The sequence below is a fragment of the Prionailurus viverrinus genome, chromosome F1, assembly GCF_022837055.1.
Source record: "Prionailurus viverrinus isolate Anna chromosome F1, UM_Priviv_1.0, whole genome shotgun sequence".
In the NCBI taxonomy this organism is placed as follows: Eukaryota; Metazoa; Chordata; class Mammalia; order Carnivora; family Felidae; genus Prionailurus; species Prionailurus viverrinus.
The window spans coordinates 3,906,864-3,919,698 of record NC_062577.1 but is presented as its reverse complement, the minus strand read 5'-3'; the positions used below and the strand labels follow the sequence as shown (position 1 = coordinate 3,919,698).

Sequence of the window (12,835 nt, the reverse complement as noted above, 5' to 3'; positions counted from 1 at the left end):
CTGTTACCTACCATTTACACACCTGCCCCTAAGGCCAGTACCTCATACAGCCAAAGCGCAGTGCTCCAAACTAAGAAATGAGTGCTGGTACGGAACTGTTACCTACCATTTACACACCTGCCCCTAAGGCCAGTACCTCATACAGCCAAAGCACAGTGCTCCAAACTAAGAAATGAGTGCTGGTACGGAACTGTTACCTACCATTTACACACCTGCCCCTAAGGCCAGTACCTCATACAGCCAAAGCGCAGTGCTCCAAACTAAGAAATGAGTGCTGGTACGGAACTGTTACCTACCATTTACACACCTGCCCCTAAGGCCAGTACCTCATACAGCCAAAGCACAGTGCTCCAAACTAAGAAATGAGTGCTGGTACGGAACTGTTACCTACCATTTACACACCTGCCCCTAAGGCCAGTACCTCATACAGCCAAAGCACAGTGCTCCAAACTAAGAAATGAGTGCTGGTACGGAACTGTTACCTACCATGTGCCCTACCATGTCCCTCTTCTGTCCCAGGAGCCAAACCAGAGCCGCAGGCAGCATGTGGCCAGCGTGCCCTCAGTCTCCCCCAGTCCGCCCAGTTCCAGGGTCATTCCTCACTTTTTGTGACGTTGACACTTTTGAGGCTACCTGGCCAGTTATTTTCAGGAATGCCTCCTCCATTTGGGCACTTCTCACAGCATCGTATCATGGGCTACATGAAGTCAGTCTGTCTTATCACTGGTGGTTAATCTTGATCCCCTGGCTTAAGACACAGTCTGCCAGCCTTTTCTACTGTGAAGTTACTCTCCTAAGCTTTGTATTAATAAATGCTTGAGGAGAGATACACTGAGACTGTGCAAATATTCTCTTTCTTTAAGAAAAAAAATTTTTTTAATGTTTTATTTATTTTTCATACACAGAGAGACAGAGCATGAACAGCGGAGGGGCAGAGAGAGAGGGAGACACAGAATCGGAAACAGGCTCCAGGCTCTGAGCTGTCAGCACAGAGCCCGACACGGGGCTCGAACTCACGAACCGTGAGATCATGACCTGAGCCGAAGTCAGACGCTTAACCGACTGAGCCACCCAGGTGCCCCAATATTCTCTTTCTTAAACTAAACTTTTGCCCACTAAGTTTAACATTCATTGGTAGATCTTGCATGCACTAAGTTTTATGCTGGGGGCCTAATGGTGACTTTCTAGCTCTCTCACTCCTTCCACACTTATTAACTGGAATTCATCTTCTTTCCTTAACTGGAATGTCCCTTTTTCTCAACATTTATTTTTTACACTGTGGACTTATGAATATGTATTTTATTCTTTGGGTCATAATGGAATAGCAATATATAATAATCTTTATTTTCTTGTTGAAATTGTTTCAGCTTTCCTCACTGGGACTTATTTAAGGTTGGCTCCTCCATCCTATTAATGTACCTCTAACTCCTTCCCTCCGTATCTTTCTTTTTTACTTTCTGGCATCACAAAATTCCTTGGACCCATCTTTTATTTTCCCCCATCCCAGCTCTTAAATCAACTGCTTCTCAAAGTAACCTTGGTTCTTTTGATTGAAGAATGATATTTAAAAACTAAGATCTCAGCACTAGATGTGATAATTAACATCATAATTAGTGATAAAAGTTGTTTTCCCCCTAAGATCAAGAACAAAACCAGGATGTTCACTCTATTCAACTTCTACTCAACATTATAGTGAGGTCCTAGCCAATATACCAAGGCAAAAAAAAAAAAAAAAAGTACCAACTGAAAATGAAGTAAACCTCCTTATTTAAATAAGATATAGTCATCTATGCAGAGAATACTAACTAATCTACAAAAAAAAAAAAAAAAGCTAGTAAGTGAGTTTTGCAAGCCTGCAGGACATAAGGTCAATATACAAAATCAACTGTATTTCTGTATACTGGCAGCAAACAATGTGAAAATAAAAATTTTAAATAACATTTTATCAGAAGACATGAAATACTGAAGGACCTACAAAATACAGATAAGACTTGAACATGGAAAATTATGAAACATTATGGAGAGAAATTAAAGCAGACTTAAATAAACAGAGATATACCATGTTCATGGATCTGAAAGGCTCAGTCCTATTCAAATGTCAATTCCCCCCCAAATTTACCTACAGATTCAACACAATAGCACACAAAATTCCAGCAGACTCTTTGTAGATGACAAACTGAGTGTAAAGCCTACACAGAAATTTAACTGGACAGCTTCATCTTATAAAACATCCTCCAGAGAATCTTCAAGCTTGAAGGCAATTCAGAGATCATAATTTTGTGTGACTCAAATAATTTGTCCATTTCCACACAGGAAGGAAGAAGCAAATCCGGGACACTTACTTCCACACTTCAGTGCTGTGCTCTTTTGAGTGGTACACCATGATATTCACAATTAAGGTTAAGTCATTTTTTTATGTTTCTTTGTTTATTTTTGAGAGACAGAGTGTGAACGGGGGAAGGGGGAAAAAGGCAGAGAGAAAGAGAATCCCAAGCAGGCTCTGCATTGTCACCTCAGAGCCTGATGCAGGCTGTGAGATCATGACCTGAGCTGAAACCAAGAGTTGGTTCTGAACATTGAACCAGTTGAGCTACCCAGGCGTCCCAAGATTAGTTCGCTTTTTACTTAACCTAGGGAGAGATCTACCTTTAAAGATATTAGCATCTCTATCTATGTCTTCATCTCTAGATCTGGCCACAGTATATAGAAAAATGGGTCAATAACTATGTAATAATAAATCTATGAAATAGTAAAGCTCCCAAAGAGTATTAGTAAAATTGTAATAAAAAACCTTTGGGGCGCCTGGGTGGCTCAGTCGGTTAAGCATCCGACTTTGGCTCAGGTCACGTTATCACGGTTCATGCATTAGAGTGCTGCATCAGGCTTTCCGCTGTCAGCGCAGAGGCCACTTTGAACCCTCTGTCCCCTTCTCTCTCTGCCCCTCCCCTGCTTGTGTACTCTCAAAAATAAATAAAAATATAAAAAAATACCTTATCTTAGAGATGAATTAACCTCTCATGAATAAGTTACATATTTCAAAAACATAAGAGCCCCATAAAATGTTTGTTTTTCTAAATTATTTCATAATTTATGCTGTCCAAAGAGTAGAATTATAACCGGATTCATTAAAATAGTTACTGGCATTGGAACTCTCATAATTAATTCCCTGTTTCTTAGTGATATGATACAAACCCAGACAGACCCAGTCACATTTTCACAGGCTTTTAGAGAGAGACTCAAACGTCACCGTGCTACTGTAATGCTGCGTAACGTCCTTCAAGTATGTAAAGATGGCTAGGCCACCGCCTCATCTGACATCCACCTGAGTAAGCCTATAGCAGATGTCAGTTGCTGGTGAATTTCGTTTATGGAAACTGTAATTTTTGCAGTTGTTCTTCACGTATGATATGTAACACCTTTGCTCAGATTAAGTGGCATCTATTTTTATCAATGACAACAATTTAAACTCATGTCTCCACATACATCATCTAAAGCTATGTTTCCTTCTCATGGCATGCTGGCTCCTCCAATCCCATTCACCACAAGGGAGCCGGCTGCTGTCTTACTGTCACTTCCACTCTGGCCATGGTCTCCACTCTGTCTAGTCCCGTGGAGCAGAGACAGGACATGTGTCTCTCAGAGTTTTCCCCAGCTGAGGCCAAACCTCCACTTAACACGGAGAGCTGACCCTGACAAGGAAATCTTTGTGGCATATACTAGTCTCCTGACAGGATTGAAGAAAGTTCATGTTTTGCCTCTTCTTTAAGTTAGTGGTGCCATACTGGTGCCTCACAATTGTCTCGTCAAGAAATGCTTTCTCTTCTTTCCTTCTTTCTCCCTTTTTTGTTGACTTCTCCTTGGTGAGGTTATACCAAAGGGGTATTTGTGGCTTACAGCTCTTTACACCAAAGAAAACCTCTGACATGTATTATTTCTGGGAGACATAAGACCTTGATCATTCCCTTTTACAAGGGTCTTTTGTAGTGAACTGATGTGACAAAAACAGTACAGAGCCAACAGGGTCTAAGTAGGGATGCAACCCAGTGAGAACATCATCAGTTTATAAAGTGGATGTTCAGTTGTCTTCGTGAAGTTAATAAACATTTAAGAGCAGTCACATGCTTCTCATAAGCGTTGAAAAAGATCCAGCACCTACCCCAGTGCTTTCTACATGGTGGAAACTTAAAATGTGGGAGGTATTTTTTTTAAATTTTTTTAACGTTTATTTATTTTTGAGAGACAGAGACAGAGCACGAGTGGGGGAGAAACAGAGAGAGAGAGAGAGACACTCACAGAATCTGAGGCAGTCTCCAGGTTCCAGCTGTCAGCAAAGAGCCCAATGCAGGGCTCAAACCCATGAACTGTAAGATCATGACCTGAGCCAAAATCAGACGCTTAACTGACTAAGCCACCCAGGTGCCCTTGTTGTTGTCTTTTTTTTTTTTTTTTTTGTAATGTTTATATTTGAGAGAGAGAGAGACAGAGACAGAGACGGACACAGAGGGAGACAGAGAGAGAGAGACGGAGCATGAGCAGGGGAGGGGCAGAGAGAGAGGGAGACACAGAATTCGAAGCAGGCTCCAGGCTCTGAGCTGTCAGCACAGAGCCCGATGTGGGGCTCGAACCCACAAACTGTGAGATCATGACCTGAGCCAAAGTCAGACGCTTAACCGACTGAGCCACCCAGGTGCCCCAAGACATGGCTGTTTAAGTTTGAGGAGAAATGTTTAATATCGTGCAACTATTTTACAAGAAGTGCTTTTAGAAAATCACCACACCCTCTATTCCCATAACACAATGCCGAAATTCGGTACTTGTCTTCTTCCTTGTAAGTCATATGATATCATTCTATCTTCACTTTAGAGATTAATAGAAGAGAATATTTAGCACAAAACAGACATTTCACAAATGTTGATTATATATGTTTCAGAGAAAAATAGGGAAAACTGAAATAAATGGAAACTAACTACACAAAATAACCAGGTAAAGATTCTAAGCAGCAAATACTGTACTGCGTAAAAATTTCACAGTAAAATTTTAATATGAGCATTTGAAAACAAAAAAATCAAAATCAGTGCCTGTACTAACACTATCAGAAGTAGTAGAAACAAAAGAGACAAAAATTAAAAAGAAGGACTAGACACAGTAATTTCCTGTTCCTAGGCAAAAATTATAGTATTAAAAACAAGTAATAAGATTACAATAAAAATAAAGTTATAAAATTAGTAGCACCCATTTTGTGGGCATTAAAATTGTTTCAAGTAACAGAGAAGTCTCAAATAATAAAAATATTTACTACTTTGTTAAATATTAAAACTAAATTCCTTTCAATTCCTTTTAAAATAAGGATTTGTATAAACAACCTTGTAGAGCTCACTCTAAAATTAAAGACATAAAGACAAAGAAAAACATGATTTTTTTGCTAGTTTTCTTAAAGAGTAACACAACATTGTTTTCTTTATTTTTTCTCTTAATACCAAGCAAACAACGAGTAGCAAACTACCATCACTGTGACAAAAGAAAAATCAAGTGACCATGCTGAATAAAATTTCAAGATGCATTTTGGGAGTCAAACTTATCAATAAATTTTTGTGCTAAGAATTTCAATACTCTATTCAATCAAATGTAGGGGGTAAAAATGAAAAGTATCATTGAATTTTATTCACTTAAAAATTTTTTTTGCTGTCAATTCATTTTAGCCAAAATATAGAAATCCTATGCCATGAAAATAACCTACCTTTTTATCATACACATCTTGCCAGTTAACTCCAGAAAAGAAACTGTGCCTCATAATTTCTTTTGCATCATCTGGTCCTCCACCAAGGCTAAGAGACAGAAACAAAAGTGAGTGCACATTACAACATTTACATAAGCCCAAGGCAAAACAAAAAGTTTTTGTGAAATGTAATTTTCTGTGTGATAAATAGTCCTTGAGATAAATAGCCAAACCAATAAAGAGCTTTTGCCATAAGATCTAATTTCCCTAATGTGCTATTAATAAGAAGTAGCCTCAGGACAGTGTGGTAGCTGAAGAGAGCACAGGCTTTGGGGACAAACCTGAAACAGGCAACCAGCTCTGGCACTTATGACATGTGTGACAATGAACAAGCTGCTCAGTCCCAGTGTCCCCTCTGTAGAGTGGGGACAATGACACTAGCCTGGTGGATCACCGCAAGGGTTGGAAACCAGAGGCAAGCACCTCGCACAAGAAATGGTAGCAATTACCGTCGTCAATTCTATAAGCCAAATTTATTTTGGTAACACTCATGTCAAAATGCATCCTTGTTACCCTGAGTTCTGAAGTCACTACCTAATTAGTTAGAAAAAGCAATTTGTACAGTATTGCTAATAGACAGAAACTCACGGACTTTTTTTCATAGCGCAAATGAACTGCCATAGAAACGAGGTTAACCTATGAAATATCACTGCAAGGTAATTTATTATGCAAGCTGCAACATAAATCATGAATTTAAGGATGCTCCCCCCATCTTTGCAGGTACTCTTATTTAACTGATAGGTGGCACAGTGTGAAATTCAGGTGTTTTCTGGCTTCCTCAGTTTCATATAGTGTGTACCAGTCATTGGGAGGAAGGAATGAGAAAAGCAAAAATAACACAGAGGGAAGCAAGGAGGGAGTGAAGGAGAGAAAGGGGAGGAAAAAAAAAAAGAACAGGGAAAGAAAGAAAAGAAAGGAAAAGAAATCCATTTAAATCCAAACTGATATAGCAAAAGCTCTCTCTAGTCTTGTTCATGGTTAGGAATGGTGCATGCTCCTGATGTTTACAGCAGTGCTATTGACAACAGTCAAGCTATGGAAAGAGCCCAAATGTCCATCAAGTGATGAATGGATAAAGAAGGTGTGGTATGTATATACAATGGAATATTACTTGGCGATCAAAAAGCATGAAATCTTGCCATTTGCAACAATGTGGATGGAGTTAGTATAATGCTAAGCAAAGTAAAAGAAAGACAAAACACCGTATGATCTCACTCATACGTGGAATTTAAGAAACAAAACAGATGAACATATGGGAAGGGGGGAAAAAAGGAGAGATGGAAGTAAACCATAGGAGACTAACTACAGAGAACAAACTGACGGTCAATGGAGGGAGGTGGGTGGGGGATGGGCGCTAAGGAGGGCACTGGTTGGGATGAGCACTGGGTGTTTTATGTAAGTGATGAATCACTAAATTCTACACCTGAAACCAATTTTACCATATATGTTAACTAGACTTTAAATAAAAACTTGAAAAATAAAAGGAATAGTATGGGCTGCTAAGTGCTTAACAGCCAGCTCTCTGGGGAAAATTATGCATGTGTAATATTACATATGCATATTATACATACATTTGTTATGGATTTTACAGATATAAAGGATGCAAGGCACAAAATTTCAAAGAGCAATAAAATACAGAATGTCCTTTATTGTAAATTAGCCAAGTGATGCTCAAAGAGAACATTTGTTAATTTTGCTGAACTCCACAGCCCCTCACTGACTCGGAGTGTCTCCAGCACGAATACCAACTGATCTTTTCGTTTATGGTGAAGACGAATTTGAAAGTCATACAAAAAGGCACATGTCAGAACTTCACTTGCTTCTCAGTTATGTGAGTGACCTCCTTGATGGATGGTAAATCATCTGGGAACAGTGGGAGAGTATTTCTTCATTGTGTGTGTGTGTGTGTGTGTGTGTGTGTGTGTGTGCGCGCGCGCGTGTGTGTGCGCGGTGCGTGTGCGCTAGTCACAATGTAGCAGATACAGACAGAACAGCTTGAAAATGTAAACCGTATTATTAACATCTTCTCTACTTAGTTACTTATACCTAATTGAAAAACAATAAATCAAGCCCTGACGTACAAAGTTTGCCATTGTGGTGATGTGAATACTCCCCACATGGCCAATTTCAAGTTAGCAACCTGATGCCACTCAACACAGAAGTGGGAACAGGTACACAGAAGCAAACCATTACATAGTATTTCTATGCAGACACAACAGACAAGAGTAACATCAGAATAGTAAAATGCAACAAAATTATCAAGGAGTGATATCAAGGAGTGATTTATCACCTTTCTTTTCAATGTACTTGATTTACTTTTGTAAGTTTATGTAATTTGATTTTTAATAATGACTGTATTAAAACAACCAGCTCATGAAATTCCTGAAATTTAATAATTGGCTCTTAAGAGCTGGAACATGCCAACTCCCACACACCACTGGGTCGGAAGAAACACAAATAGGTCAGGATAAACAAACAATAATACAATCTATTATTAGGTATAAGGAACACACGACTGGGAAGAATCTGGGATTCCCTGACACACGGCCAGAATAGAAAATAGAACAATGAGCTGATATCTGAGTTATCTGTAATAATGATCCATGGGTCTCCCATCCCCAGATCGTGCAGAATGAGCCACAGCGCTGACAGGGACTCTAGATGGGACCAGACGGTATTAGCGGTGATCGAATGCAGAACTCTCCGACTGGTGGTTCCGTATTTAGTCAACGCCAGCACTCCACTCCCTAACCTTCCTCTTTCTTCATTCTATTCCAAGTTGTATGTGTCCCTCCCTGGTTAGGCTGCAAATTCTTTTGAGGGCAGAGACCAGCCCTGGATTATCCAAAAAGCACTTTAAGCTCCTACTCAGGGAGCCAGAAAAGCAGAGATACCAAAACACGTGTTTCTGAAGAGAACTTAACATTTCAAAGTATGAATCAAAGTAGTCTGCAGGGGAAAACTCAGAAGTTCACTGTCTTTTCTCACCCTTATGCTATTGTTTTTATTTCTGTATCGCTCTCATTTTGAATTCTACAGGAGATAGTGGATGAGGCGGGAGCTGGGAATAGAGAGCCGTAATCATTTGGTAAATAGGAGGTTTTAATCCAGCTTTAGTTTAGTTATTCATTTTCTGTCACCCCTCAGTTCTCTAGCAATAGCTTGGCTGTGGACATTGCCAGCATTTAATCTATATTTATCAAATACATAAAAAACTAAAGTATCAGCCATGAGTACTATGTGAAGTCTAAGAATATAATCTTAGACTGCCATTTTAGAAGCTGGGAGAGACTCTTTAACACAAGCTTCCTCCAAGTGTGAAACTGTCAAAAACTTCAATGTCAATGACTCCTTAATATACAATTTAAGACTTCAAAATAATATCAAAATATGATTTGCACTAAGATATTTATGTCTAAGAATAGTAAACTCCAATATCAGAATGCCAAACTAAATCCTCAGCGACTATGGATTCTTCATTATTAGGAACATCATGGAATTCATATTTTCCTGTGTTACTGAATGCAACACACGGTCACGCTTCTCCTATGAACTGCGTGCAGGAGGATAAAGGAGATACTGATAGAATGAGCATAAAGTAATGGAGCATTAGAAAGAAAGGCAAGTGATGGTTGACCCTCTGGTAGAACTGACAGTACTTCAGTAAAGAGTCTCAAAAAATTCAGGCAGTATTTAAAATTGTTGAAGAGGAAGAATAATGAGGTCTAGGATAATGCTATTTTATGAGGCTTCCAAAGACTTTTCAGGGTCTTCTTAGTGGCTGTTTCTCTTCTTCCTACCTCTTAAATTGTGATGCTTCCCAGGATTCTGTCCTAGGCCGTCTTCCCTTTGTACTCAACCCTGCCCACGACTGTCCCGGCCCCAGCTGCCTCCGAGACATCCGTGGGTCCCCAAACCATATATTCAGCCACTGCATTTCTGTTTAGCACTGGTACTATTTTCAGTTCCATCTGGGTTTTCTACGGACACCTGACTCGGCACAGCCGGAGCGGGTGTCAGTAAACCCTCCCCTCTCCCCACCACCCCCCCCCCCCCCCCGCCCCCAGCCCTCTGCCTGTGCTCCCTGTCCGTTAATAACACTCCATCCTCCAAACGAATCACTCAAGCTGGAAAGCATGGAGGCAGGAGACTCCTTCCACGTCCCCACCAGGTCTCCTTCATTATTCACAAAGTCCTACTCACTGCTTCTGGAGGATCCCCGTCTCTCATCTGGACAATCCCGTATGTGTTCTCAACTGCTCTGCCTACCTGCCCCTGGCCCTTCACCTTTCCTAGCACAAAACTCATTATACCATCTCTTACTTTTAATAACTCACTGGTTTTTTCATCCCCTTCTGAATAAAGGTTAAATATTTTCTCAGAAGCAGAAGGTCTTTGAAATTTACCATTTCAGCTTCATCTCCCAACATTACCCAACTCATATTCTACCTTGTAGTTGCTGAACTTCTCAAATGCCATGTTCATTTGCAACTCTGGATTTTTCTTTTTATTATTATTATTATTTTTCAAATATTATTTATTTTTGAGAGAGGGACAGAGAGAGTGAGAGAGCCAGAGAGAGAGACAGAGAGAGAGAGGAGGAGGGGCAGAGAGATGGGGAGAGAGAGAATCCCAAGCAGGCTCCGCACTGTCAGTGCAGAGCCAAATGTGGGGCTCGAACTCCCAAACCGCAAGATCATGACCTGAGTGGTAATTGGGGGTCGGAGGTTTAACTGACTGAGCCACCCAGATACCCCTGGATTTCTTTTCATGTAAATTTCTCTGCATGAGCACCCCTACGCCTCCCCAACTCTTCCAGCCCCCTGGTCAGAGCTAATAAATTTCAATAGGCATTTGTATGTAGGTCTGAGTATCTGTGAGTACCTGTTTTCTGTCTTGCATTATTCTATGACTATCTAGAACAGAGATGATTTGTCTTGCTCATCGTTCCGTTCCCAACATTGCAATGCAACAGTGGAGGGAGAATGACTCCCCTATCTTAAATGAGAACATCAGAGAACTGAGAAAGAACACCCCAGCTTCTCTTTAGATGATACCAACCTCTGGGTGGGTAAACCTTTAGGAGTTGTCCTACTCACCAGGCCACTAACATTCTAGAATGTACCTCACATTTATTCAACAATTATCAAGTATCTAGTTTGTGTTATCTCCCTCCTCCCCCGGGGGTGGGGGTGGGGATAAGAAAATGAATGACACACAGACATGAGAACCACAGACACAAGTTTGCTCTACCAGCTGCTTAGAGGGGCCATCAAAGAAAGGGCTAAGTTCCCTGGAGTCATCAGGAAAGGATGCAGTAAAAAATTCGCTGCTCTTGAAATCCAAGCCAAATATTAGATCCCTAAATCAAGTAGACAAAACGGAAATCTTAGCTCTGTTTAAAGATTACCTATCACCAAGTGCTGTGTGTTACATTAATTGTGAAATAATCACACTAAATGGAACACATTTCAAAACCTGAACCAACTGAGAAACTGATGCATTGCAAATAAGCTACGAGAGAAACAGCAAATAGGCACCAAGAAAGGTGATTTCTGCTCTTCTTCTATAGGAATTTTCTGTAGGATAAACCACTTCACCTTCTAGCGGCCTCGGCTTCGTCCTCAATCAAATGTAAATGAGAATAATATCCACCTATCAACTCTACAAGGCTACTGAAACAGCAAAGGGAACAACAGATACACAAATGCCCTGAACAAGAAACCAAAATCACTTTACAAATATAAGGTAAGATCTCCATGACCAGGATTATAAAACACATGTCAGAAAGGTTCCTCACGAGCAAAAGCTATCTCTTTTATTAAGTCTGCTTATTTCTGAAGGTAAAAATCATGCTCCTCACAAATTTAAAATCTGGAAGTGTGTAATGGAAACCATCTCTAAAGCAAACAAAAATCACATTTTAGGATTCATTCCTTCCTTCATTCATTAATTCAGTCTGCCAACTAATACACAACGAACACCAACCAAAAACAGAACTTTGTAAAAAATCATCATGTGAGGGAAGACTTAGCAATCTAAGAAATAATCCTCAAGAGCTTAACACCTAAGTGATTTTTAGAGCAACGCTGATATGCGTATGTACCTAGAGGAAAGGACGGCTGTATACATGAATACACAAACACAGATTAAGGGACATTTTTATATTAACAGTCATTTCATATATGACTTACAAACTGTATGTGTAAATGAACACAGAAACACGAACAAAGAACGCTACAGTTCGCTAAGCAAAGGGCTGTAGGATTCTTCAGGTGACAGTTGTAGCTACAAAAGAAACACAAAGTGTGTAAACATATTTTGCTTTTAGTTCTTTCCAGCCACACATGGAAAGGAATATCTACAATGGACAAAAAAAGTAGCTGGATATGTTAACACAGGTTGGGATGGAAGGAGAATACAGAGCCGGTTCTATCCTTTTTATTATGTAAATTAGCATAAATATAAAGGCCCAGAGACTGAAAGGGAAAAAAGGGGATACTTCTGTCCCCACAATAGCAAGTACCAGGGCAATTAAGAAATCGTTCACTCACGGTACGGATAATAAAACCCTCAAAATCCTTATTTGGTAAAATCTACATAAAATTTCCCAAGTTAGGAAAGAGTTGCAGAAATTTTTTAAATGTTCTGTATTACGCAGTTAAAAATAAGTCAGTATTTCAGTGGGAAGATGTCTACACCAAATACATTGCTCCTTGGAGTGAGTTACATTTGAATTAATTTCCATATCACAATTTCTAACCACATTCGTCAGTAACTCAGTGAGTGTTATTTGTGGCTTACCGTTTATTTGGATCCTTTATCAAGAGCCCTGAAAGCAATGATTTTGCATCTGAAGAGAGTGTCCGAGGAAATTTAATGTCTTCCATTAGTATTAGCTCAAAAAGTTTCTCATGATCCTGGTTGTAGAAAGGTAACCTCCCACACATCATTTCATACATGACGACCCCTAGTCCCCACCAATCCACGGCTCGGCCATAGTCATTGTCTTCTAACACCTAAGAGCGAAACCAGCGAAAAGATTCATTACTCCACATT

At 39.9% G+C, this 12,835-nt stretch overlaps 1 protein-coding gene across 9 annotated transcripts in view; it reads right to left on the bottom strand.

Annotated features, from left to right (window-relative positions):
* Positions 1–12,835, bottom strand: part of AKT3 (AKT serine/threonine kinase 3) — a 310,747-nt gene that overhangs the window by 34,575 nt on the left and 263,337 nt on the right. For all 9 annotated transcript variants that reach the window (XM_047840477.1, XM_047840482.1, XM_047840479.1 and 6 more), the window contains 2 exons: positions 12,581–12,795; positions 5,738–5,825 (listed from right to left, as the gene is read on the bottom strand). In XM_047840477.1, the coding sequence (XP_047696433.1) occupies positions 5,738–5,825; positions 12,581–12,795 (303 nt within the window). The remainder of the gene's footprint in view (positions 1–5,737; positions 5,826–12,580; positions 12,796–12,835) is intronic.